Below are 27580 nucleotides of genomic sequence, written 5' to 3' on the forward strand. Positions count from 1 at the left end.
CTGATATGCCTCAAGAGTATACATATAGCAGACACTTGAAAAAGAAAGGATGATAAATAAAAATACATTCCACTTAGAAAGTACTCTACTATTTGAATTACTTAAAACGTATCAAATTTAAAATAAATGTTTAGATGATTTAACATCCCAGTTGTATTTTAAAATCCACTCCCAAACTAAGAAGCCTATAAATGTCTTAGAAAGGTTAAGTGAAGAAGGTAGGAGAGCAGAGTTTAGCGAGTTTAGCCCCTTCAGTCTGAGAGTTGAGGAAGAAAAGAACAGCTATTGCATGATGGAAAAAAAAAAAAAGACAAAAGCATTAGAGTTTTACTTGGTATGAGGAAGGTTTTGAGAATAGAGTGATGTAATTCAATTTGCACTTAACAGGATCACTCTTCCTGCTGGCCATATCCTAAAGGGCATCAAGATTGGACAAAGGGAGAACAGTTAATAGGTTAGTACAATAAATCAAGGCAAGAAATGGATAGAGGTTTCCTCCAATCAGGTGGTAACAAAGGAAGTAGCAAAAAATTATCAGAATCTGAGGATAATATAAAGGTCAAACCAACAGAATTTGCTAATAAACTGGACTTAGAGTGTGAAAGAAACATAGTGTTCCAGGATGATTCTAATGTATGTGACCTGAGAAACTGGAAGGATGGAACTGCCATTAACAGATATGGGAAAGAATACAAGGAAAAAGAAAGGAATACCAGGAACTCAGTTTGGGACATGTTAAGTTTGAGATGCTTATTTAGACATCTAAGTGGGTTTTTTTCTTAATTTTTTTTTTTTTTTTTTTTTTTTAATGATTGAGAGAGAGGCAGGCAGAGGGAGAAGCAGAATCCATGCAGGGAGCCCGACGTGGAACTTGATCCCGGGTCTCCAGGATCATGCCCTGGGCTGAAGGCAGCACTAAACTGCTCGAGCCACCTGGGCTGCCCTCTAAGTGGATTTTAAATAACTAGATAGCTATGTCAGAAATTTCAAGATGGTTCCAGACTATAAATACAAATATATGACCCATCAGATTATCAATGGCACTTAAAGTCATGAGGCTGGTTGATTTCATTTTGTCCTTGAATATAAATAGAAAATAAAAAAAGGTTTGAGTCAGTTTGGGGGCATTCTGATGTTTTAAGCCCAGTGAAATGAGAAGGAACCAGCAAAGTGGACTGAGAAGGAATGGCTAGAAAGGTAGGAAGAAAAGTAGGTGAATATACTGTTCTAGAATCCAAGTGAAGTAAACTGTGTAATATGTGCTGGTATGTCAAGTAAGATGTGGTCCGAGAACTGACCTTTGGATCTAGCATGAAGTCAGTGGTGACATAGGTAGAGATTTTGACTGATTGATATGGGAGAAAGCTTGATTAGAATAGAAATGAGAGAATGGGAGAATAAAATTGGAAATAGTGAATATAACACATTTCGAGGAGTTTTGCATTAGAGAAAGAGAAATGAAATGGAGCATTATAGAAGGATACATTAAAGAGAGTTTTTCACTTTTATTTATTAAATATTTTATTTTTTAAGTAACCTCTACATCCAACGTAGGGCTTGAATTCCCAACCCTGAGATCAAGAGTCACATACTCTACCAACTGAGCTAGTTAGGCACTCTAAGTGTTTCTCTCTTAATGGGAGAAAGAACAGCATGTTTGTTGATCTAGCAGAAAGATCAGTATCTATTATCATTATAATTACATAATTAGGTGTAATAATATAGATATAATAACATAATTATATAAAGGAAACAGATGAAAAGTTGCTGGATTGACTTTCTTGAGTGTACAGTAGAGAGGTTGGCCAAGTTGAGAGCTTACAGTTAGTCATAGTAACTGGAGAGAATATAGAGACCATGAAGATATAAGCAGGTTGGTAGTGGTTACCTGTGTGTTTCAATTTTCTTAGTGAAAGAGGACACGTGGTCATTAGCTGACATTGAAAACAGCAGAGGAAGTATTGAAGGTTTGAGGAGAGTGAATAAACTATAATTGTTCAAGAGCGTGGGTGAGAGGACTAGGGAAAAATAGTAAATATAATTACCCAGCAGCATAGGACCCTAGTTGATTTATTTCAAAATGAGACTATTTATTGTGGTTATATATTTTTCTCTAGCCATATTCAGCCACACAGGTATAGAAATAAAGTAGGTAGAATTAAATTTAACCAGAATTGTGATTAAGTTGAATGTGTAATACTGTGATTTATAAATAAACATATATTTGGTCTTTATTCTGTGTCTGACATAGAGTCCCTAAAACTCTTGGAATTTCTAAAAGAGGGGGCAATACAGGTGTCTTTTATTATATTAATAAGGTGACTTTGGGACCTCACCTAAGGATGGGGCTGGTTGCTAGATGGACCATTGTGATTAGGGGGTTGGTACTTTCAGTACTTTCCATTCCCCACCTCTGGGGAAGGAAGGGAGGAGGCTGGAGATCGAATTCAATCACCAGTGGTCACTGATTTAGTCAATCATGCCTATATAATAAGGCCTCCATAAAATTCTAAAGGAAGGGGTTTTGAGAGCTTCTGGGTTGGTGAATAGGCGCAGGGGGAGTGACGCTTCTGGAGAAGGCTTGGAAATTCTGTGTTCTTTTCTACATACCTTATTCTACTCATGTCTTCCATCTGGATGTTCATCTGTATCCTTTTATAACAAACAGGTACATGGTAAGTAAACAGTTTTCCTGAGTTCTGTGAGCCACTCTAGCAAATTAATTGAACCCAAGGAGGGGTTATGGGAACCTCAGATTTGTAGCCGATGGGTCAGAAGCACAGGTAACAAACTAGACTTGCTATTGGTGTCTAAAGGAAGGAGAGGGGGCAGTTTTATGGAGCTGAGCCCTTAACTTGTGGGATCTGATAGTTATCTCTAGATAGTGTCAGAATCAAGTTAAATTGGGACACCCAGCTGGTGTTGTGAAGAATTTCTTGCTATGGGGAAAAAATCTCTATACAGCTGATGTTGAAAGTGTTGTGTGTGGAAGTAGTATGAAAGTAAAAGAGACACACAGGACAAACACAGAAGGAGGAAGCACTAGGTTTTTCCCTACACAGGAGCCAACAGATTGTAGTTTTTTCCATCCCAGCGTAAAGTTCATTTGTAGAATCAGCATCACCTGGGAGCTTGTTAAAAATGCAAATCCTCAAACTCTACCCCAGACCTACTGAATTGGAAATTCTGGGGGTGGGGACCAATAATCTCTGTTGTAACAAACCCTCTAAGTGATTCTGATACAGACTAAAGGGAGAACTACTGGGAATGGATAATCTTAATGTGCTTTTCCACTCTAAAATTCAATGACTTAGTGCACTTCAAATTTTCATATCATTGAATTTGTTGTCAAGACAACCACAGTAAATTAATATGAAAAGTTTCCTTAAAAAAGAGAAGTGGGCTTTTTTTTGTTGAGAGGTTTTTGATTGCTGATTCAATCTCCTTCTTATAGATCTGTTCAGATTTTTATTTCTTCATGGTTCAGTCTTAGTAGGTTTTATGTTTCTAGGAATTTATCCATTTCTTTTGGGTTGTCCAATTTATACGCATATTATTGTTCATAGTACTCTTTTAGGATCTTACAATTATGCTTTCTCTCTTTTCCAAGGTTATTAATAAAACACATCTGAACCTAGCTTCATAGTTTACTCTTTTATATAGCTCTTTTTTAAAAATACTTTTTTTAGAGCAGTTTTAGGTTTATAGAAAATTGAGAGGGTAGTACAGAGTTCCCATAGGCTCCCTTTGTCCTTTATTATTAATACTTTGTATTAGTGTGGTACATTTGTTACAATTGGTGAGCTGATATTGATATTAACTAAAGATTTTAAAAAACAGGAGAATAATGACAGAAAACTGGAGAAGACAGGTTCCCATTACAAAGCTTTAAATAGATAAGGAAAAGCTTTGTAAATATTTACTAACCAGATACCATATTATTAAGTTAAATCTCTACTTATTTTGTAATTTGCCGTCATTTTTAGTCTGTGTCTGTTTGTTAAGAATGGTAAAGGACTTTCCTATAATATTGAGAGCTCTCTTAAATTAGTTCCAGATCTGTTTATTTCTAGGTTTGTGACATAGAAAGCCATATTTATATGTTAGAATATCTCTTAGAAAATTGTCTTCCAGGGAGGAAAAACTGAATGAAAAGTCATCAAGGAGAAAAACCATGAGAGACTCTTAACTATAGGAAACAGAGTTGCTGGAGGGAAGGTGGATGGGGGGGATGGGGTAATTGAGTGATGGGCATTAAGAAGGACATGATATGATGAGCATTGGGTGTTATACGTAACTGATGAATTATTGAACACTACATCATAAACGAAGTATGCACTCTATGCTAGCTAACTGAATTTAAATTTAAAAAATTGTCTTCCATATATGGTTGTAAACTTGGGTACACAGGATTTAGATTTTCACCTTTAAACTTATGAGGAATGCCTAGCAAATATTATGTGTCCAATTTGGATAACAATTTATTGTGTTAAATAGTGGATTGAATTAATGTTTAATAATTATTACCTCACTGATGTGGCTCTAACTCAACCAGTATAAAAGAATAGTTCCTTAAAATTAGGAATATAATAAAAGATATTTTCTCATCATGAAGTATGTTTACAATTAAAGTGGCTCTAACAGATTAACTTTTAAAATATAATGCATTTGATGGGCTGAATTGTGTCCCCACCAAATTCATAGGTTGAAAGCCTAAACCTTAGTAACTCAGAAGGTGACTATATTTAAGATAGTCCCTTTAAAGAAATGATTGAATTAAAAGGAGGTTGTTAGAGTGGGCCTTAAGCGGGACTGACTGGTGTCCAAGAAGAGATGAGGATACACAGGGAGACACCAGTGGTACGTGCACACAAGGATAGTCATGGTGAGGACATGGTAAGACTGGCTATCTACAAGGCAAGGACAGAGGCCTCAGAAGAAACCAGAATTGCTGATACCTTGGCCCTCTAGTCTCCAGAAATGTGAGAAAATCAATTTTTTGTTTAACACACACACACACACACACACATACACATACACATACACACATACATTTATCTAAGTTTGCCACATTAGAGAGCTGAATATTCTACCTAGAATAAGTAAAAATCTATAAGAATTTAGCACACCAGTTAACAAAATATAATTCACTGTGATCTAGCATTCTCTATATATGTATTCTTTTAAAATAAAATTTCTTATCCTATATACTAATAAAATTCTTTATTTTTTTTTACTTAAAAACTATCTGAAAAACATACATAGGAAATATGAAATAAGTTATTGAGAAGAACAAGTTTTAAAATATTCAAAGGAAGAGCACAAGGAATCAGTCATCTCCTCTTTGGAAGGAAAGATAATTCAAGTAGGAAGAAAATATAACATATGCTTTAGCAACAGTATGCATAACTTATGTCAAATTCTTTAGGCACTAGGATTAAAAGGAAAGAAATTGTGTGGCATGTCTTTGAAACAAGATGGGAAGGTTACCAAGGACTTTAGGAAGCCATGTCAGGTCAGAGTGCTTTTAGATTAATCTGAGTTCTTCAGGAATGATAAAAAACATTCATAGGCTCTGACCTGGCATGGAACTTTGGAGAAATACTTCTTTAAATACTTTAACTTTTTTTTTTTAATTTTTTAATTTATTTATGATAGTCACATAGAGAGAGAGAGAGAGAGGCAGAGACACAGGCAGAGGGAGAAGCAGGCTCCATGCCCCGGGAGCCCGACGTGGGATTCGATCCCGGGTCTCCAGGATCGCGCCCTGGGCCAAAGGCAGGCACCAAACCGCTGTGCTACCCAGGGATCCCTAAATACTTTAACTTTTGTATTAAGGTTTTCCTTAGTATTTTTCAGAAAACTTTTCCCCAAGTCATTGTTTAGGTGGGCAGTTTCAGTTTCCTACTATAGAAATAATTATTTTATTCTAAGGAATGGTAATTTGCTGTATGACAGGAGTTGGAATAATATATGATTTATGAAATTTTCAATAGTTTCCAATATACAGAATACTTACAATCTTTATTCCAGATCAATACAAATTAATGTTATATATTATCTTATATCTAAATGTGAAAAAGGACCAATTAAGGAATAAATAAAAAGTCTTACCACTTGGCAATACCATGACTGGCTCTGTAAATCTTTGTTCATCTGCTGAAGGTAGGTTCAGGGAGATGATTAACACCATTCCCAGACTAGTTCCAACAAACAAACAAGGGGAGACTGTAGGGTCATTTTTCCGAGCAAAGGACTCCATGAAGTATAGTGCTGTAATTGCTTCTTTTGAATCTTTGTCAATACTGGAGATGCTAGAGCTCCTAGAACGATTATAAGAATTTTCTCGGCTTTCTATAGTAGTGTAAAAAAAACAAAAATTAAGTGTTAGTGTATTTCCATAATAAGTAAAGTCAGATTTAGTACATGAAAACCAAAATTATGAAGGGGAAGTGGAATTTGATTCCTTGTTGACTAATCTGGAAGACAGCTTGTCCAGTTCACCAGCTTATTTTGATAATGAAGAGACTGAAGTCTAGAAATGTAAATCATAAACTTAGGCAGAGCTGGGGCTGGAACTTGGGTCTCCAGAGTTCCAGTGTACCATGTTTTCTCCCTATATTTTCACAAATTAGTTGAAATTTTCTAATCTGGAAAAAAATTGTCTGAGTAGTCAAAGTTATAAGAATTTCTGGTACCATTTTAATTATGCTTCCCTTCTACCAACTGTTGAAAATATTCCTGATGATTTCTTGGCAGTTCCCACCTACTGACAACATTATGGCTACTTACAAACTCACAAATGTTCTTGGTGAATACATTTCCCTACCTGACACAATTTTTGTTTTCACTATATTTGGAGTAACTACAGTCATAAAAATTGGAGTATTTACCAAGGTTAAAGAGCAAATGCTATATCCCTGAACTACTTTCAGGCTACCTACCTTGAATCCAAATCCAGTTCTAACTTTGCCTAGGATCAAATGAGAAGCTGTAGACAGCGCCATTCTCATTGTTAATGGTAATCTTTCTGAGAGGGATTCAGGCCACCTAAAGGAAGCAGGATGGTTTAAAGTTTTCCTGCTCATCAACACTCATACATGTGCACACTCCAATAAGTATAAATGCACCCCCCTCAGTTAACTACCATTAGGAATGTTTTGTTTTTATAATCGCTCCAAAGTTCAAGTTCCTCATATTCTTTTTAACACTGCATTCACTCCTTTTCTTTCTTGATAGGTACAAGTGTGACTCATTTTTATAAAAAGAGATTAAATATAAGTTCCTTAGATTCTCCTTTTTCTAGAAAGCAAAATATAGTATTCCTGATTCCCCCTTTTTATCCCTTAGAATTTGTAAAGATAATTATTTGTAATAAAACTTAGAGATGCAAAGGAGCTTGAATATAATCTATATAATTTTGTAGATTTGGAGACAGAGACATAGAGTTAAGCAACTATCCCAGAATCCAGTACAAGTTAGAGGCAGAAATGTCTAAAACTTAAAATTCTCAATCAAGTGATTAAGAGTGCTACTTCTATAACCTTTACATTTTGCTTCTATTATAAAATTTCTAGCTAATATGCTTTAAAATATTTTCTGTTTGTGGTTCATCAACATTCAAGTTTGTTACTCATACACCTGTGTGAGAGATAACATTATCTGCATGTCCATGAACCAGATTTAGTATGGTATAATTTTTTAATTTTTGTTATTTTTTGAGAAGTGGTAAATGGGGAAATTACTACCACATTGCTTGAGAAGTGATAAATGGGGAAATACTTTGTAGGATAGAATTACCATAGAAAATCTTCTAAGATAATTTTTTCCTGTATCTTTCCCCAAAATTCTTTGTCAGCAAGACTGTTAGTACTAAGCTACAAGATTCCTTTTTTTCCTCCCTCTCTAACCATCTCTGGCCTTTGAGCTCTTATACTTTAATCTCTGCTCCAACACTCATTCCATAAGTAAGCAATTAATCCTTCCTTTTAAAAACATGAAGAGGAAGATTGCAAAGTTTAGTACTTAAGATCTTGCCCTTTTCTTTTCTTTCTTTTCTTTTCTTTTCTTTTCTTTTCTTTTCTTTTCTTTTCTTTTCTTTTCCTTTCTTTTCCTTTCTTTTCCTTTCTTTTCCTTTCTTTTCCTTTCCTTTCCTTTCCTTTCCTTTCCTTTCCTTTCCTTTCTTTTCCTTTCTTTTCCTTTCTTTTCCTTTCTTTTCCTTTCTTTTCCTTTCTTTTCCTTTCTTTTCCTTTCTTTTCCTTTCTTTTCCTTTCTTTTCCTTTCTTTTCCTTTCTTTTCCTTTCTTTTCCTTTCTTTTCCTTTCTTTTCCTTTCTTTTCCTTTCTTTTCCTTTCTTTCTTTCTTTCTTTCTTTCTTTCTTTCTTTCTTTCTTTCTTTCTTTCTTTCTTTCTTTCTTTCTTTCTTTCTTTCTTTCTTTCTTTCTTTCTTTCTTTCTTTCTTTCTTTCTTTCTTTCTTTCTTTCTTTCTTTCTTTCTTTCTTTCTTTCTTTCTTTCTTTCCTTTATTTATTTCCCAAAACAGAAGCGGGGGAGTGGCAGGTAGGGGGAGAGGGGTAGCCAAGCAGGGAGCCAGAGGCATAGCTGGGTTCCAGGACCCTGGGATCATGACCCTAGCTGAAGATAGATGGTCAACTGACTGAGCCAGCCAGGCATCCTACGATCTTGCCTTTATCTTGGTCACATTCTCTTGACAATTAAGGAAATTAGGCTTGCAAGACATTAAATAACTATCCACAGATAGAGACACTAAAAGGCTTGCTATTGAGATGGAAGAAAGCTCTCAATTACTGCTGGTAGTATAGAGAACTGTTTAAGGCATAGGCCTCTCTTTGTACAGAGGAGCTGTTTACCAAAAAGCAGAGCCATTCTGATTTTAGCGATGAAGGAGGAGGTACAGTAAGGAATGGATTTGGAGTCACGGCCACAGCTTGACCAGACTGTTACTCATTGCCTAGGGTTGACTATAGGTTTTTTTTTTTTTTGGTTGACTATAGTTTTAAATACACAAGACCTACATCCATTGTCCTCTAGCTCCTGTTTTCATGGCATATCAAATTTTAATTATATCCACAAAAATTTGCATGTTTAACTTACCTTCTGTTGTGACTGGTAAAGAAATTTCCATGCAAGCAGCTGATTGTGCTTTCCGAAATGGTGGTCTTCCAGGACCCCAGCGATTTACTTTTGAAACATCAGCACTGGATAGACGTTTTCCAGAAGTGCAACTCTGAGAGGTTGGACTTGTGCAGTGTCCATTTACATGATCTGTAGCAAGAGGAAAAAGGCAACATAAATACAATAATTAAATCTTCATAAAAAGGAATCCAAATGTAGATTAATAAATGAAGAGTGAGAATTCCTTTTTCTTCAAACCATATAAAGATGGCTAAGTCTGTGCTATTTTAAGATTTAGTCACATTTTTAGTAGTGAGCCAAAAATTTCATAAGATTTTTATTACATGTAAGTTCATTTTTAATATTTGGCTAATTAACATAGCTTAAAATTTATTCTCTGTCCACATTAAGTGTTGTACCATTTAATGGCAATACAAAATAGGTTACAATATTCAACTTTCTTTTGCCTAATTTAAATATATACCTATTTATATAAGTTTTGGAAGTACTTCAAGTACTTGGAGTGGAATAGAAGCATCTTACTATGCAGTTGAGAATGATACTTAAGAATATTGATTTTACAGCCAGATTTCCTGGGCTCAAATCCCAGTTCTACCATTTACAAGTTGCACAAATTACTGAAGTCCTCATACTTTAGTTTCCTTTTCTATAAGTGGGAATATTATCTACATCTTGGAGTTTTTGTGGTAATTCATGTCTCATGCCAGAACACTTCTTGGCATATGGCAAATTCTGAATGAAAATTATTACTGTCATTCTTGTTCCAGACTATTTAAACTGCTCATGTCTAAGACAAATAGTACTATTTATTTAGAGCTTATGAGTTTAACTCTGTTTTGATATAACTAAAACTTAGAGATAATACAACTAAAAATAGGTCTTTTCTAATTGCTGATATATATAATATTTGAAACGAATTCTCATAGTTCTGTAATATTCAGAATACACTTATTTTTTAAAAGATTTTTATGTATTTATTCATGAAAGACAGAGACAGAGAAAGGCAGAGATACAGGCAGAGGGAGAAGCGGGATTCTCACAGGCAGCGTGATGTGGGACTCAATCCCAGGACTCTGGGATCACTCCTTGGACCAAAGGCAGAGGCTCAACTGCTGAGCCACCCAGGCATCCCATCAGACTACATTTAAAAATGTACTTTGGTCATTCAAAGAACAATAAACTTAAATGGAGAAGAATCATGTTTAATGTCCATATGGTATCAGATGTTTACTCCATTATAGCCTTTTTGTATTATAGTTTGTCCATTTCCTGGGTTTCCTTGCAGCTAGTGCAAGAATAACAATTAGATTTCACTGTTAATATGCATTAGTGTCTTTTATTATTTTTTAAAAAGGAGAGTTAATATATTATCAAATACTTAAATGTCAGACACTTCATATACGTTACCCTATAATCATCACAACAGTCCTGCAAGGGTAGATGCTTTATTGTCCTGATTTTGCAGTTGAGGAAACTGAAGCTCAGAAAAAAGGGTTTGGAAAGTTGTCTAATATTATACAAATAGTTTTCATGGAGGCAGGATTCTGAACCAGATTTTCTCATTTAGTGTCTATATGCTTAAAAACTGGGCCACAGAGCCAGCTAAAGGATGTGGTAAGGGGTAGTGATTTTTGAAGACCTCTTTAGTGGAGTTTAGGAGTGTCCTGTGTAATGCACATTGAGATCCATGCCTGGATCCATTAACACAAATCTCAGGAATCCTAGATGGAAAGGCAGAAATATCCCTCAATGAGTTAGTCATAGGGAAGCTGAACTCAAGAGCTCTACCCCTCCTGCACTATCAAATGTAGTCTTATAAATAGGAAAAACACTGAGAGCAACAGCTGGCATTAACAAAGACTTAGAATGAATTTAGAAATGGTGACTTTGGGAGCACCTGGGTGGCCCAGTCAAGCATCTGATTTGATTTCAGCTCAAGTCTTGATCTCAGGGTCATGAGTGCATGCCCTGTATTGGGCTCCATGCTGGTCATGGAGCCTACTTAAGGGGAAAAAAAGAGAAAATCTGGGGGTACAGATTGTAAAAATAAGCCCCCTACTGGGTATGTCTGTTAGGAAAAGTTGCCCCTTCAATTAGGCATGACACCCTGGTTGGAGGACAAGTTGGTTTGTTAATTGACTTAATGTTGATTAATTGATTAATTTGTTTTAGCAGGAAAAGAATTTATTAAAGGATATTAGGCAGCTCAAAATCTCAAGAAGAACCTGTAAGTTATACTCAGAAGCTTTACAGACCAAAAGAGTACCCAACCATACTGGAGTTACTGTTTTAGTAAAAAACTATGGTTAGTGGCTCAGCACTGATGATGCTGGAGCTAGAATGCTAGGAGCTGTGCTATTGTTGGCCTGGTACAGCAGGACATCTCCACTATCATAATCACCAGACCTGAGGTTTATATAATTTTTAATTGGTCTTTTAGTGTTTTTTGAGTATCACCATTCTCTACCATTTTGCTGACATTTTGAGGTTTTTAAGCCCTTATTTTTAGGATTTTTTTTCTGAGGAATTTAAGCTGAAGATCTGGATGGACTAAATCACAGGCTTTCCCTTGATCAGCTTATTATTTTCTCCAGTTTCAATTTGATTCTTCTATAGCAACATTTACATAGCTATGATTTTGTTGTCAAAGCTAAAGGTACTTTGAATGAACACAGGTTTATGTACCTTGAGTTTAATGTTTAGTTTCTGAAATACAAAGTTTCAAAGAGCTTCTTCCTCTTTATTTCTCCATAATTACCCATTTGTTCAAGTTTAATTTATAATTTGTTCATTTAAGTAGATGTTTAAAACTATTTGGGGCCAACTTTATAGTTTTAGGAAAAATAATCTCTTACTGAAAACATGGCCTTAGGCTTTGTCAGTAATGAATAGAATGTTTTAATTGGCAATAACTATTTTTAAAATTTCAGCTTCAATGAGGTATAACTGATATATAAAATTATAACGTATTTTAAGTGTATAACGTAATTATGGAAAGTATTCCTACCATCTATTTAATTAACATGCCCATCATTTCACATATTTATTTTTGGGGGAGAACATTTAAGTTCTCTCTTAGCAAATTTCAATTATACATTGCAATGTTGTCAATGAAGTCATCATGTTTTCCATTAAATTCTCAGAACTTATGCATCTTATAGCTCAAAGTTTGTACCCTTTCACAAACCTTTCCCTATTTTTCCCTACTCCCCAGGTTCTGGCTACCATTTTTCTACTCTGTTTCTGTGAGTGTAGTAACTTTTATTTTTTTTAGGGATTCAACATATAAGTGATACCATGCAGTATTTGTCTTTCTCTGTCTGGCTTATTTCAATTCACATAATGCCCTCAAGGTCCATCCATGTTACAAACAGCAGGATTTCCGTCTTTCTCATGGCTGGATAATATTTCATTGTATATATGTATATACCACATCTTTATCTAGTCAACCACTGACAGGCACTTTGGTTGTTTCCCTATCTCTACTATTGTAAACAATGCTGAAATGAACATCGAGTGCAGACAGCCCTTCAATGTATTGTTTTCATTTCCTTTGGATAAATACCTATAAGTGAGATTGTTAGATTATATGGTAGTTCTATTTTTAATATAACTCCTGTATGTTAAGGGCCAGATGGCTCATTTGTACAAGCATACCCTGAATGCCCCTGTTAATCATTATCTTGAGAATGTATAGATCCCATGCATCTTCTGTTTTTTTCCACAAGCAAGATATGTAGAAAATGTGTTGTTCAGCATTTCAGGTCAAGGGCTCCTGGATTGGCCAATTTTAGGTATCTATTCAGTAATGCAGAATGTCCGGGTGGCAGGCTTTTATCTCCTTGGAACATTAGTCATGCAAGGAGGTGCAAAGCTACCGAGAAATGCTAGGATAATTGCTACACTATAAAAGCTTGCTGCATTGAATTTCCAGCAGCAGATGCTTTGTTCAGTTGACCACTCCTGGACTCCCTGTACTTAAGTTCCCTCAATAAACCTAGGTTTCAATTGCTGTCTCTGGGTCATTTCTTTGATCTTGCTTGTTCATCACCCATACCTGGCTAAGAGTCTGCAGGAATGTGGCTATACACCTCCATACTGTTTTCCATAGTGGCTGCACCAATTTACATTCCTACCAACAGTACATAAGAGCTCCCTTTTCTTCACACCCTCACCAACACTTGTAATTTCTTTTTGATGATACCCACTGTAACAGATATGACATGATAGCTCATTGTGGTTTTGATTTGCATTTGATTTGCATCACTGATCAGTGATGGTAAGCACCTTTTCATGTACCAATTTGTTATTTATATGTTGTCTTTGGAAAAGTGTCTATTCAGTTCCTCTGCCCATTTTTAAAAAGTAGGCTCTACACCCAACATGGGGTTTAAACTCATAAACCCTAGATCAAGAATTGCATGCTGTGCTGAGCCAGCCAAGTAACCCCATCTGCCATTTTTAATCTGAATTTTTATTGCTATTGAATTGCATGAATCCTTTATATATTTTGGTTATTAACCTTGTATCAGATACATGATTTGCAAATATTTTCTCCCATGCAGTAGATTGTCTTTTCATTTTGTCATTAGTTTCCTTTACAGAAGCTTTTTAGTTTGATGTAGTCCCACTATATCATATTTTTGCTTTTGGTTTCAAATCCAAAAAATACCTACCAATACCATTGTCAAAGAGCTTACCACTTGTGTTTTCTTCTAGGAGTTTTATTGTTAAAAGTCTTATAGTCAAGTTTTTAATCCATTTTGAGTTGATTTTTGTGTATGCTATAAGATACATAGATATAAGTGGTTCAGTTTTGTTCTTACGCATGTGGCTATATGGTTTTCCTAGCACCATTTATTGAAGAGATCTTACTTTCCCTATTTATATTCTTGGTTCCTTTGTTGTAAATTAATTGATATACGTGTGTGTGTGTGTGTGTGCGTGTGGTGTGTATTTCTTGGTTCTATTCTATTTCATTGACTTATGTGTCTGTTTTTGTGTCAATACCATGCCGTTTTGATTGCTATAGCTTTGTAATATAGTTTGAAATCAGAAAGTATGATGCCTCTTTTTCTTAAGATTGCTTTAGCTATTTGGAGTCATTTGTGGTTCCATGAAAATTATGTTTTTTATTTTGGTGAAAAATGTCACTGGAATCTTAACAGGGATCGCACTGAATCTATAAACTCTTTTGGGCTATCTGGACACTTTAACAATATTACATCTTCTGACCGATGAACATGAAATATCTATTTACTTATGTCTTCAGTTTCTTAATATTTTACAGTTTTCAGTGCACAGTTCTTTATCACCTTGGTTAAATATAATCCTAAGTATTCTTCTTGATATGATTGTATATGGAATTTTCTTAATTTCTTTTTCTAATAGTTCATTGTTAGTATATAGAAATACAACTGAGTTTTTTATATTGATTTTTCTATTCTGCAACTTTGCAGAATTTATTAGTTTTAATAGGTTTTTGGTGGAGTCCTTATTGTTTTCTATATACTTCTCATTTGCAAATAGTTTTATTTCTTTAAATTATTTTCCTTGCCCTGGTTTGTACTTCTGATACTGTATTGAATAAAAGTGTTGAGACTGGCATTCTTGGAGTAAAAGCTTTCAGTTTTTCACCACCAAATATGTTAGCTGTGGCCCTGTCATATATGGTTTTTATTATGGAAGGTACCTTCCCTCCATTCCCACTTGGTTATAATTTTTGTCATGAGTAGATACTGAGTTTTGTCAAATGTCTTTTCTGCATCTTTTGAGGTAATCACATGATTTTTACTCTTCATTTTGTTAATATGATAGATCACATTGATTTGCAGATACTGAACCATCCTTTCATTCCTGGGATCAATATCACTTGATCATAAGATTCTTTTAATGTATTGTTGAATTGGGCTAGCTACCCTAGCTCTCTTTTGTTTATCATTTGCATGGAATATCTTTCTCCATACATTTACTTTCAGTCTGATATGTACTTAAAATTAAAGTGAGTCTCTGGTAGGTAGTATATGGTTGTTACATTTTAAAAAAAAAATCCATTCACCCACTGTGCCTTTTTATTGGAGAATGTAGTCCATTTACATTTAAAGTTACCATTGAGGGGCACCTGGGTGGCTCAGTGAAGCATCTGCCTTTGGCTCATGTTATGCTCCCAGGGTCCTGAGATCAAATTCTGTATTTGGCTTCCTGTTCAGCAGGGAGTCTATTTCTCCCTCTCTTTGCCTCTGCCCCCCACTTGTGTTTTCTCTCTCTCTCAAGTAAATAAAATCTTAAAAAATTAAAGTCACCATTGATAGGTATGGACTTACTTCCTTATTGTTTTTGGTGGTTGTATAATTGCTTTTTTTTTTTTCCAATTTGATGCTTTTCGTGTATACTTAGATTTCTTTCTTTTTTATGTATTCACTATAGATTTTTGCTTTGTGGTTACCATAAAACTTATATAAAATGTTACTTATTTAAGTTACTTAAAACTTGTATTCTTTTTGACATAAAATATTGTATTAGTTTTAAGTGTAGAAACATTTATAATGGTCTACCTAAGTTAATAACAACTTTAGTTCAAGTGCATTCTAAATGTCTACATTTTTACTCTCCTCACATTTTGTCATTGGTGTCACAATTTATATCTTCTTATTTCACATATCTATTAACAAATTATTATAGTTAGTTTTACAACTTTTGTCTTTTAGCCTTCATACTAGATTTATAAGTGAATTTCATATCTCTGTTACATTTGATTATTCTGATTTTTACTATATACTTACCTTTACCAGTGATATTTATACTTTCATATATTTTTCTGTTACTAATTAGCACTATTTTGTCTCAAGTCCCTTTTACACTTTTTGTAAGGCCAGTCTAGGGTAATGAACTGCTCCAGATTTTGCTTGTCTGGAAAACTATTTCTATTTTGATTCTGAAGGATGATTTTCCTGGGTAGAATATTCTGGGTTGGCAGGGTGTTTTTGTTTGTTTGGTTGTTTTTTTACAGCACTTTGAATATATCATGCCATTCCATTCTGGTCTGCAAATTTTATGCTCATCTATGCCAATTCCCTTATGGGGATTCCCTTTATTAACAATTTTTTATCTTGTTTTTAAGATTCTTCCTTGTTTTTGACAATTAAGTGTCTTGGTATTGATCTCTTTGGATACAACCTATTGCAAAGTTTCTGGTCCTCCTGGATCTGGATGTCAGTTTCCTTCCCTAGATTAGACAACTTTTCAGACATTATTTCTTCAAATAAATTTTCTTCCCTTTCTCTCACATTTCTCCTTTTCTAATTCTTATAATGTGAGTACTATCCCACTTGACATTGTTGCATTACTACCTTAAGTTGTCTTCATCTTTTTCCTCTTTTTTTTTTTCTTGCTTCTCTATTGGATGAAATCTGCTTTGCCTTTAAATTCACTGATCCTTCCTTTCACTTCAGTCTGTTGTTGAACCTATTAATTTTTTCTGTGCATTTATTGTATTCTTCATGTCTGTGATTTCTGTTAGCTACTTTCTCATGAATTTTGTCTCTTTGTTTAAATTCTTATTTTGTTCATGCATTGTTTTCCTAATCATGGGGAGTATGTAAATTACCACTATTTTGAATACTATCAGGTAGTTCACTTATCTTCATCTCATTAGATCTGTCCCTGGAGTTTTATCTTGTTTTTGTTTGTTTGATTGTTTGGAATATACTGTTTCTTCATTTTCCTAACTCTTTGTGTAAAGATTTCTACACAACAGATAAAAAGAGCCAGTTCTCCCAGATTTGATGAAATGGTCCTGTGTAGATGAACCTTATGATTTGCTTGGCCCAAGCTTTTGGTGAACTCTGAATCCTTTGTGATTGTCCAAGAGGTCTTTTTCATTCTTACTGGCTCACCATAATTGAGAATGTGCAAAGATGCATTTCTATGTAGGTATTTACTCATTCATCCACATGTAGGAGTCACTCAGCTAGTCTGGATTTCCTTCAGAGGGAATTGCTCCAGGTGTAGCTATAGATCTGTGGTATCCATGAAAGGAGAAGAATTCAGCTTCCTACATTGCCATCTTGGACCAGAACTCAAAATAACAATAAAATTTAACATAAAAATGCCATATATCCTGATTAATGTTGACAAAGCAAACTGACACTTTGTCTTGAGTCACGAGTCAGTATCCACATCAAGCCCCACATTAAGAGTGGGGAGAGAAAAAAAAACAGACAGTTATTCTGAGATGAAAGAAGAAAGAGAGAGAGAGAAAGAAAGAAAAAGAGAAAGAGAAAGAAAAAGAGAAAGAGAAAGAAAGAAAAAGAAAGAAAGAAAGAAAGAAAGAAAGAAAGAAAGAAAGAAAGAAAGAAACTGGGTCTAGCTATAGTCTCCTAAGAGATGAATGAATTCATTCTGATCACTTTGAACATTGTAGAAATTAAACTTGTCTGTCAAATTTATTGCAGAATTTCGTGTCTTAGTTTTTTTCCTATATTGATTTTTGTCTTTAATCAACTTCATCAACCACTAGTGTTTTGTTTTGTTTTTCTATGGGTACTGAGTTTTGTGCTATCTTTAGCAAATAAGTATTTGCTCTAACACTATTAAAAACATTTTCACATGCTTTTTTTTAAAAGCATTTTTATGGTTTCTCTCTATTTATACTTTTATTATCTAGAATTTATTTTGGTATAGAGAAATTATTTTTCAGATGCCTAGTTAGTTGCCCCAAGCATTTATTGAATGTCTTACCTTTACCCTACTTATTTTAAAGGTTAATTATTTACAACTACAAAATTTCTGTATTCATTTGGCCTCTTTGTAGATTTTTTTTTTTCTCCTACTCATTGAACTTTTCATACGTTAGGACCCAATATGGCATAATTTTTAATACTAGTTATACGTAAGAATTTTATAACCAGCCATGTGACTGAATTCTATTTATTATTCAGTTGATTCTCTTCAGGTTTAAGGTATAAAATTTTATCTCCTGTAAGTATAATAATTTTATCACATTCTTTTGAATACATAGACATAATATTATATTTATATATTTAATTGCATTGCCTAGTAATCTATTTTTTCCTTTTGTAAACTTTATTATTTACATAGTTATTAAAATATTCTTCCCTATTCTTATTTGATTAAACAAGGCCCTAGGATTAAAATTGTATTTTCATTGTATGATTTACTTTCCCTTTTCTCTTAAGTTTTTTTTTTTTCCTCAAGTTTTTATTTAAATTCCAGGTAACATACAGTATAATATTACTTCCAGTAGAATTTTGTGTTTATCACTTACATACAAACCTAGTACTCATCCACAAGAGCTCTCCTTAATTGTCATCACACATTTATCCCAACCCCCTGTAGACTTCCCCTCCTGCAATCCTCAGTTGGTTCTCTATAGATAAGTCTTTTTTGTCATTTTGACTGTCTTTCTTTTTCTCCCATATTCATCTGTTTAGTTTCTTGAACTTAACATACAAGTGAAATCTACAGATATCAGTGTGTTGATTTTATATCCTGTGATTTTACTGAGTTCATGTATCAGTTCTAGCAATTTTTTGGTGGAGTCCTTTGGGTTTTCAACATAGAGAATCATGTTGTGTGCAAATAGTGAAAGTTTGGCTTCTTCCTTACCCACTTGGATGCCTTTTATTTCCTTGTTGTCTGATGGCTGAGGCTAGGACTTCCAGTATTATGTTAAATAACAATGGTGAGAATAGACATCCCTGTCTTGTTCCTGACCAAAGGGGAAAAGCTCTTAGTTTTTTGCCCATTAAGGAAGATATTAGCTGTGGGGTTTTGTATATGGCCTTTATTATTTTGAGGTATGTTCCCTTTATCCCTACTTTGTTGATGGTTTTTCTCATTAATGAATGTTGTGCTCTCTCAATTTTTTTTTCTGCATCTATTGAGAGGATCATATGGTTCTTATCCTTTCTTTTATTGTGGTGTATCACGATTCATTTGCAAATATTGAGCCACCCTTGCAGCCCAGGAATAAATCCCACTTGATTGTGGTGAATGATTCTTTTAATGTACTGCTGGGTTCAATTTGCTAGTCTTTTGTTGAGAATTTTTGCATCCATGCTCATCAGGGATATGGGCCCGCAGTTCTCTTTTTTGGTCTTTGTCTCGTCTTGGAAGCAAGGTAATATTGGCCTCATTGACATTTTCCTTCTGTTTCCACTTTTTTTGGAACAGCTTGAGAGGAATAGGTATTAACTCTTCTTTAAATGTGTGGTAACCTTATTTGTCTTGAGCTAGGGATTTCTTTTGTCTTGCTGCTTTTGGGATTTTTTTCTTTATATTTTGAAAATTTAACTACGATATGCCTTTGTGTTGGCCTGCTTTTGTTGATTTTGATGGGAGTGCTCCGTGTCTCCTGGATTTAGATGTCTATTTTCTTCCCCAAATTAGGGACGCTTTCAGCCATAATGTCTTCAAATAAACTTCTGCCCCCCCCCCCCCCCGCCCCGCCCTTTCTCTCTCTTCTTCTTGGACTTCTATGATATGAGTGTTAGGACATTTGGTGAAGTCACTGAGTTCCCTAGGTCTACTTTCATGATCCAAGACTTTTCTTTCTTTCTTTTGTTTGGCTTCATTATTTTCCATAATTCTATCTTCTAGGAACTTGTTTGTTCCTTTGTGTCTTCCATCCTTGTGGTCATTATACCCAGTTGGTTTTGAATCTCAGATACTGCATTTTTCATTTTGGCCTGATTGTGTTTTAGCTCTTTCATCTCTGCAGTAAGGGTCTCCCTGATGTCTTCTATGTGTCTCTCAAGGCCAGCCTACAGTATCCTTATGATTGGATTTAAATTCTGGATCAAGCATATTACTTATATCTGTTTCTATTAGGTCCCTGACCATGACCTTCTCTTGTTTTCTTTTGAGATGAATTCCTCCATGTCACATTTTGTCTAGGACTCTGTCTTCTGTGTGTTAGGAAAGCCTGTTATGTTTCCTGCTTCTGAAGGTAAAGGCTTTATGGAGATCATATAATGTCCAGGGCCTGGTGCTTCAGGAAGCATCTCTGGTGTGTGTTGCATGGACGATACTGCTATATTTGGGCTGCTCTTTCCCTCAAGTCAGTTCTCTGCAGAGTTTCTCCTACCTGCAGTGGGGAGTGTTTTGACCTTGTCCAGAGTGTGGCGAGTTTTAACTAGGTGTGCTCTGGTCTGCTGGCTGAAAGAACCCTGATGCTGTTTCCACTAGAGCTGGAGCTTTGCAGAACTCTATGGTCAGTAGACCTGGTGTGTGTATGTGTGTGTGTGTGTGTGTGTGTGTGTGTGTGTGTGTGTGTATGTTGGGGAAGGTTTCTGCTGGTCTTTGGGAGGAGGGGTCTGCTGTACTGCTGCTCAGGCACACTTGCCCGAGAAAAGAATTACCGGCAGATCACAGCAGGACAGGACCTGGTAAAAGCGGGTTAGGTAGCCACTGCTGACGCTGAAGTTAGTTTATGTTGAGGAATGGTGCCTGTTGGCTCCTTTGTCCCTGGAGAAGCAATGCCACCTCTGTTGGATGTACTCCAGGAAGTGGAAACGTCTCTCCCAGTGTGTCCCAAGGGATCCTCTGATTACACCGTCTGTCTCTGGGCTGTCTGCTCCTGGGCTATCTGCCGTCCCCCACAGGAACACAGCAGTGCTAACTGGGCTCCACACCTGCCATGCTACAGACCTCTCTAACTCCAGTCTTTGAGCCCCGTGGTTATAAAAACTCAGGAAAATCAACCCTTCTTGTTTTCCTAGTCAATGGCTATGGGGAAGTGTTTTCTTTGTGTAATTCCCTGTGTGTTCCTCTCTTTCTCTTCCTTCTATGACCAGGGCTCCCCCCCTCTGTAGCACCCATGATCTGCTTCTTCCCCAAACCCTGTGTCTGTACTTCCCACCTTCCTCAACATGGCCTCTTCTCTGTCTTGTGTAGAGTGCTTTATCAGTCCTCAGGTCAATTTCCTGAGTATTCAGAATGGTTTTATAATTATCTGCTTGAATTGGGTGACCAGACAAGCTTAGAGTACTTTTATTACTGAATTATCCTAGCTCCTCCTCCACTAGTATTTAAATTTAAGCTCAGGAATGCCTGGGTGGCTCAGTGGTTGGGCACTTGCCTTTGGCTCAGGGTGTGATCCCACAATCCTGGGATCAAGTCCCACATTGGGCTCCCTGCATGGAGCCTGCTTCTCCTTCTGCCTATGTCTCTGCCTCTCTCTCTGTGTCTCTCATGAATAAATACATAAAGTCTTTAAAAAAAATAAAAAAATAAATGTAAGCTTAAAATCTACACGTAGTGAACTCTTAGTTTCTGGATGTCTGAGAAATTGTTGTTCCTCATTCTTAGCTGATGGATCTCTGACAATCACATTCCTCAGCATAGGTTGAGAATTAACATGCAATAGGCAGCACATATTTAAAATTGAAAAAACTATTTTGTTTCAGTTTTCATAGAAAAATAATGTATCCATCCCCTCTCTGAGTTGCCTCATTCTTATTTTTAATGCCTCCTTGTTGCTTCTGTCTACTGGCCAACAACCACTGATGTTCTTTGTTACTGTACATTAATTTGCATTCCAGGAATTTTATGTAAGAGAAATCATACAGTTTATATTTATTTTTGTCTAACTTCTTTTACTCACCATGATTAGTTTGAGAATCTGGAGGTTGTATTTATCCAGAGTTCATTTCTTTTTATTGCTGAGGAATTTTCTGCTGTATGGACATGGCACAATTTTTTTTAACATTCACTCATTGATGGATATTTGGGATGTTTCTAGTCATCAATTATTTTTTAAAGAAATTTAAATAATCTATTTCACTTACTCATATATTTGCCATTTTCAGGGATCTTCATTCCTCTGTGTATATCTTGATTTTCCTCTATATTGTTTTCCTTCCTTCAGAGGATTAATTGCAATGTTTCTTATAGAGCTTAATTTTTAGTCCTGGATCTTTTCAACTTTTGCCACTAAAAGTATTTATTTCACCTTCATTTGTAATGATATTTTTTTGAGTACAGAATTTTAGATTGTCACTTTTTTCAGTACTTAAAAATATTCTTCTATTCTCTTCTATCTTAGAAGTCTGCTGTTATTTTTATATTTGTTATTCTATATGATAATATATCCCCCCCTCTGGATTTCAATGATGATATAATTTGATGTAGTTTTCTTCATGTTTCTTATGCTTGAATTTCATTATGCTCCTAGGATCTGTGGATTTACAGTGTTCATCAAATTAGGAAGATTTGTGGCATGACTTATTAAAACATTTTTACTGTCCCGTCCTTTCTTCTTCTGAGACTCCTATTGTATGTGTATTAGATAATGTGAAGTTAAACAATAGATCACTAATTCTCCATTCATTATTTTGGTCTTTTTATTCCTTTGTTTCATTTTGGAGAGTACAAATTTGAGTTCAGTAATGTTTTCTTTTTCATTGTCAATTCTCCTGTTAATCCCATCTAGAATATATGTCATGTAATGTCATACATTTGTTTTTCATTTCTAAAAGTTCAATTTGAGTCTTTTTGATATCTTCCATGTCTCTTCTTAACATGCTTGTGCTTTCTTCTATATCCTTGAATATATTGAGTATATTTATGATAGTTGATTTCATGTCCTTGTCTACTGGATTTATCCTATGTATCACTTCTGGGTTAGTTTCTGTTGATTGATATTTTCTCTTCATCATGGGTTGCATTTTCCTATTGATATGATATCATTGCCTGGAAACCAGACATTGTGAATCTTATGTTATTAGGTGCTATTTGTTTTTTATTCTTTAGATATGCTTGAACTTTGTTCCAGGGCCCAATTACGCTTCTTAGAAACCAAACTATGTTTCCAAAAAGCGTATAAGATAACAGTGTAGCTGACAAGCAAAATGAATGACAGTAATGATTCAAGAAGTAGGAGGGAGAAATTGGGAAGGCTTTGTTATTATAAGGCACTTGCACATCCCATGAAGCAGTATAGTTATTTAAAACTGGACTTGGATCAGCTGTAAATGTATATTGTAAACTCAAGAGTAACTACTAAAAATAAAAGTAAAAAAGAGAAGTCTAACTGATATACTAAGAGAAGGAAAGGAATCCTCTATAAAATGCTCAGTTTACTCCCCAAAAGCAGAAAAAAAGTAAAAAGAAAATAGGAACAAAGAACAAGAAAACAGTAAGGACTATAGTAGACACTAATCCAACAGAATAATCACTTTAAATATGCATGTTCTAAATAAACCAAAGATTATCAGAATAGTTAAAAAACAAGTTCCAACTATGTTTTCTACAAGACACCCAATTTAAGTATACATGCATATATAGATTAAAAGTAAAGGGATAATGAAAGATATACTAACATTAATAAAAAAATTGGTAATACATATGTATGTAGGCAGTTGCTTCAGGATGGTGGAGAACAAGGTAAGACCAGTGAATCCCATAAGCATTGGCTCACTGCCAAACTTCACTTGCTTTGAAATTAATTTATTGATGCTGTGTGCATTACCATAATGGTGGATAAGTTATCCTGTAAGTCCATGGATGTTAATTTTGGCAAAAAAATTCCAGAAGGGAGGGCAGATTCATATCCAGAATAATGTCTATTCCAGTAAGCATAACATCCTTTCCCTTCCCTGATGAAAATGGTCCAATGTAAACAATCTGCCACCAGGTAACTGGCTGATCACCCAGGGAATGGTGCCAAATTAGAGAAAGTGTTGATTTCTATTGCTGTCATATTGGGCACTCAGTAGTGATTGTAGCTAGGTCAGCTTTGGTGAGTGAAAGTCCATGTTGCTCAGTCCATGCATAGCCTCCATTCCTATCACCATGGTTTCTTTGTTCATGAGCCCATTATGTGCTGAGAGGGTTGACTGGGAAAGAGGTTAATATGTATCCACAGAATGGGTCATTCTACCCCCTTGATTGTTAAAATTTTCCTCTGCTGAGGTTACTCTTTGGTGAGCATTTACATGGGACAAGAGTTTTTCTATATACTAGCTATGGAGTTTGAAATTAAAAATAGTAACACTTACATTGGCTCACTCAAAAATAAAATACTTAGGTATAAATTAACAAAGAATTTATGAGATCTCTATGAGGAAATCTACCAAACTACAAAAAAATCTCTTTACTGATGAAATTGAAGAACAAATAAAAGGATATTCTGTGCTCATTGATAGCAAGACTCAATATTGTCAAGATGTCAGTTCTTCCCAACTTGATCTATAGATTCAACACAGTCCAAACAAATCCCAGCAAGTTGTTTTGTGGATACTGACAAATTGATTGTAAAGTTATATAGAGAGGCAAAAGACCCACAATAATTAACACAATATTTAAAGAGGAGAGCAATGTCAAAGGACTGGTGCTACCCAACTATAAGACTCACTATAAAGCTAACATAATGAGGACAGTGTGGTATTGGTGACAAAATAGACAAATAGATCAATGGGGAACAGAGCACAAATCCCAGAAATAGATCCATACATATATAGTCAAGTGATCTTTGATAAAGGAGCAAAGGCAATTCAATGGAACAAAGACAGTCTCCTTGACAAATGGTGCTAGAACAACTGGACACTTACATGCAAAAAAAAAAAAATCTAGGCACAGATATTATACCCTTCAAAACAACTCAAAATGGATCATACACCTAAACTGAAAACACAAAACTAGAAAACAACTAGAAGAAAACATAAAATCTAGATGACCTTGGATTTGGTGATGACTTTCTAGATATAACATCAGAAGCATGATCCATGAAAGAAAAAATTAAGTTGGACTTGATTAAAATTAGAAACTTCTGCCCTGTGAAAGATACTATCAAAAGAATGAGAGGATGACATACACTGGGAGAAAACAATTGCAAAAGATACATCGGATAGTGTTTATTTTTTAAAAGATTTATTTATTTTAGAGAGCACAAACAGGAGGTGCAGAGGGAAAGGGAGAGATAATTTCAAGTAAGTAGATTCTGCTGAGTGCAGAGCCTGACATGGGGCTGGAATTTATGACCTTGAAATCATGACCTGAGCTGAAATCAAGAATCAAATGCTTAAAAAACTGCCATTCAGGTGCCTCAAGATATATCAGATAAAGACTGCTATCCAAAATACACAAAGAAAAAAAGGAAAAAAATACACAAAGAACACTTAAAGCTCAGCAATAAGAAAATAAACAACCCAACTAAAAAATGGGCTAAAGATCTGCACAGATACTGCACCAAAGGAGATGGACAGATGGCAAATAAGCATATAAAAATATTTAAAATTGCAAATTAACGAGAAAAAACTATATACCTAGTAGAATGGCAAAAATTTCAGTGTCAACACCAAATGCTAGAATGAATATGGAACAACAGGAACTCTCATTCATTGTTAGGGAATCCAAAAAATACATTGTCACATTGGAAGACAGTTTGTCAATTTCCTAAGTAAACATACTCCTACCATATGATTCATCAATCATGCTCTTTGGTATTTACCCCCTAAAATGAAAACTTAGGTACATATAAAAACCAGCACATGAATGTTTATAGCAGCTTTATTCATTAATTGCCAAAACCTAGAAGCAACCAGGATGTCCCTTAGTAGGTGAATGGATAAATTGTGGTATATCTAGACAATGAAATATTCCAAAAAGCAGTGAGCAACGAAACTGTAAAAAACATACTGAGGAACCTTAAATACGTATCACTAAATGAAAGAAGTCAATCTGAAAAGCTTACATACCATATGATATCAACTGTATGACAATCAGGAAAGGATGAGCACTGGGTGTTATGCTAAATGTTGGCAAATTGAACTCCAATAAAAAAAATAAAAAAGAATTTTTAAATACTTCTTAAAAATTTTCATTGATGTATAGAAACAATTGATTTTGTGTTGTTTATATTATATCCTGCAACTTGGCTTAAATTCATTTATTCTAGTTGTTCTTTTGTGGTTTCTTTGGGATTTTCTACATACAGGATAACATATGTCAATAGGTGTAGTTTCATTTCTTGAATGCCTTTTATTACTTGCCTAATTTCTCTGGCTGAACTTCCAGTATAATATAGAATAGAAGTGGTAAAAACAGGTAACCTTCTGGATCTTAAGGAGGAAAGTTTTTATCTTTCATCATTCAGTAGGATCTTGTCTGTGGGTTTTTTAGGAATGCCCTTTGTCAGTTTAAGGAAGTTCCCTTCCATTTCTAGTTTTCTGGGTATTTTTATCATGAATAGATGTTCAATGTTATTAAATGCTTTTTCAGTCTTAATTGAGGTGTATCTGTATCATGCTTTTTCTTTTATTCTATTAATGTTTTTACATCTTTTATTTTCTTCTGTTGAATCACCTTTATATTTCTGGGATAAATCCCACTTAGCCATGGTACATAATTCTCTTGCTATTGGATGCTGTTTGCTAATTTGAATTTTTGCATGCATATTCATAAGGGATGTTGGTTTCTAATTTCATTGTGTTGTCTAGCTTTGAAATTAGGGTGATGCTGGTGTTACAGAATGAGTTAGGAAATGTTCCCCTCCTCTCCTATTTTTGGAAGAGTTTGAGAAGGATTGATGTCAATTATTTAAATATTTGGTAGAATTTGCCAGCCAACTCATCCTTGATCTTCCTTTGTCAGGAAGTTTTTGAGTACCGATTCAACATCATTACTTATTTTAGCTATGTTGAGATTTCTCTCTTGAGTCAGTTTTGGAAATTCATGTGTTTCTAGGAATTTGCCTATTTCATCTAAGTTATCTAATGTTGGTATATAATTGTTTAAAGTATTATCTTCACTTCTGTAGGGTTGATAGTAATGTTCCCACTTTCATTTTGATTTTATTTGCATCTTCCCTCTTTTTCTTAGTCTAGGTAAAGGTTCATTGATTTGTTAATCTTTTTAAGGAACAAATCTTTGGTTTTGATAATTGTTTTTCTATTCTCTATTTTATCTGTAATCATTATTATTTCTGTACTTCTGTTAACTTTTGGTTTAGTTTGGTCATCTTTTACCGTTTGTTGAAGTACAGAGTTGGGTTATTGATTTGGCATTTATAGCTATAAAACATTTATAGCTATAAATTGTCCTCTGAGTCATGTCTTTGGTGTAACCTGCAAATTTTGCTTATTATTTTAATGTATTCAAAGTATTTCACATTTTACTTGTGACTTCTTCTTTGACCTATTAATTGTTTACAAGTGTGCAGTTTAATTTCCAAATATTGTGAATTTCAGTTTTTACTGATTTCTAGTTTCATCCCATGATGGTTAGAGAAAAACTTTGTATGATTTTAATATTTTTAAATTTACTGAGACCTGTTTTGCGGCCTAAAATATGTTCCATACTCAAGAATGTTCCATATGTACTTGAGAAGAGTATGCATTCTGTTATTATGTGGAGTATTTTGTCTGTTAAAGCTAGTTGGCTTATAGTGTTATTCAAGTCCTCTATT

General features: G+C 34.8%; 1 protein-coding gene across 6 annotated transcripts in view; it reads right to left on the bottom strand.

Moving 5' to 3' along the window:
* The window catches only part of STXBP5L (syntaxin binding protein 5L), a 379840-nt gene that overhangs the window by 20166 nt on the left and 332094 nt on the right, over positions 1-27580 (bottom strand). For all 6 annotated transcript variants that reach the window (XM_077884445.1, XM_077884446.1, XM_077884444.1 and 3 more), the window contains 2 exons: positions 9112-9282; positions 6115-6354 (listed from right to left, as the gene is read on the bottom strand). In XM_077884445.1, the coding sequence (XP_077740571.1) occupies positions 6115-6354; positions 9112-9282 (411 nt within the window). The remainder of the gene's footprint in view (positions 1-6114; positions 6355-9111; positions 9283-27580) is intronic.

Source organism: Canis aureus, chromosome 35 (genome assembly GCF_053574225.1).
Source record: "Canis aureus isolate CA01 chromosome 35, VMU_Caureus_v.1.0, whole genome shotgun sequence".
In the NCBI taxonomy this organism is placed as follows: Eukaryota; Metazoa; Chordata; class Mammalia; order Carnivora; family Canidae; genus Canis; species Canis aureus.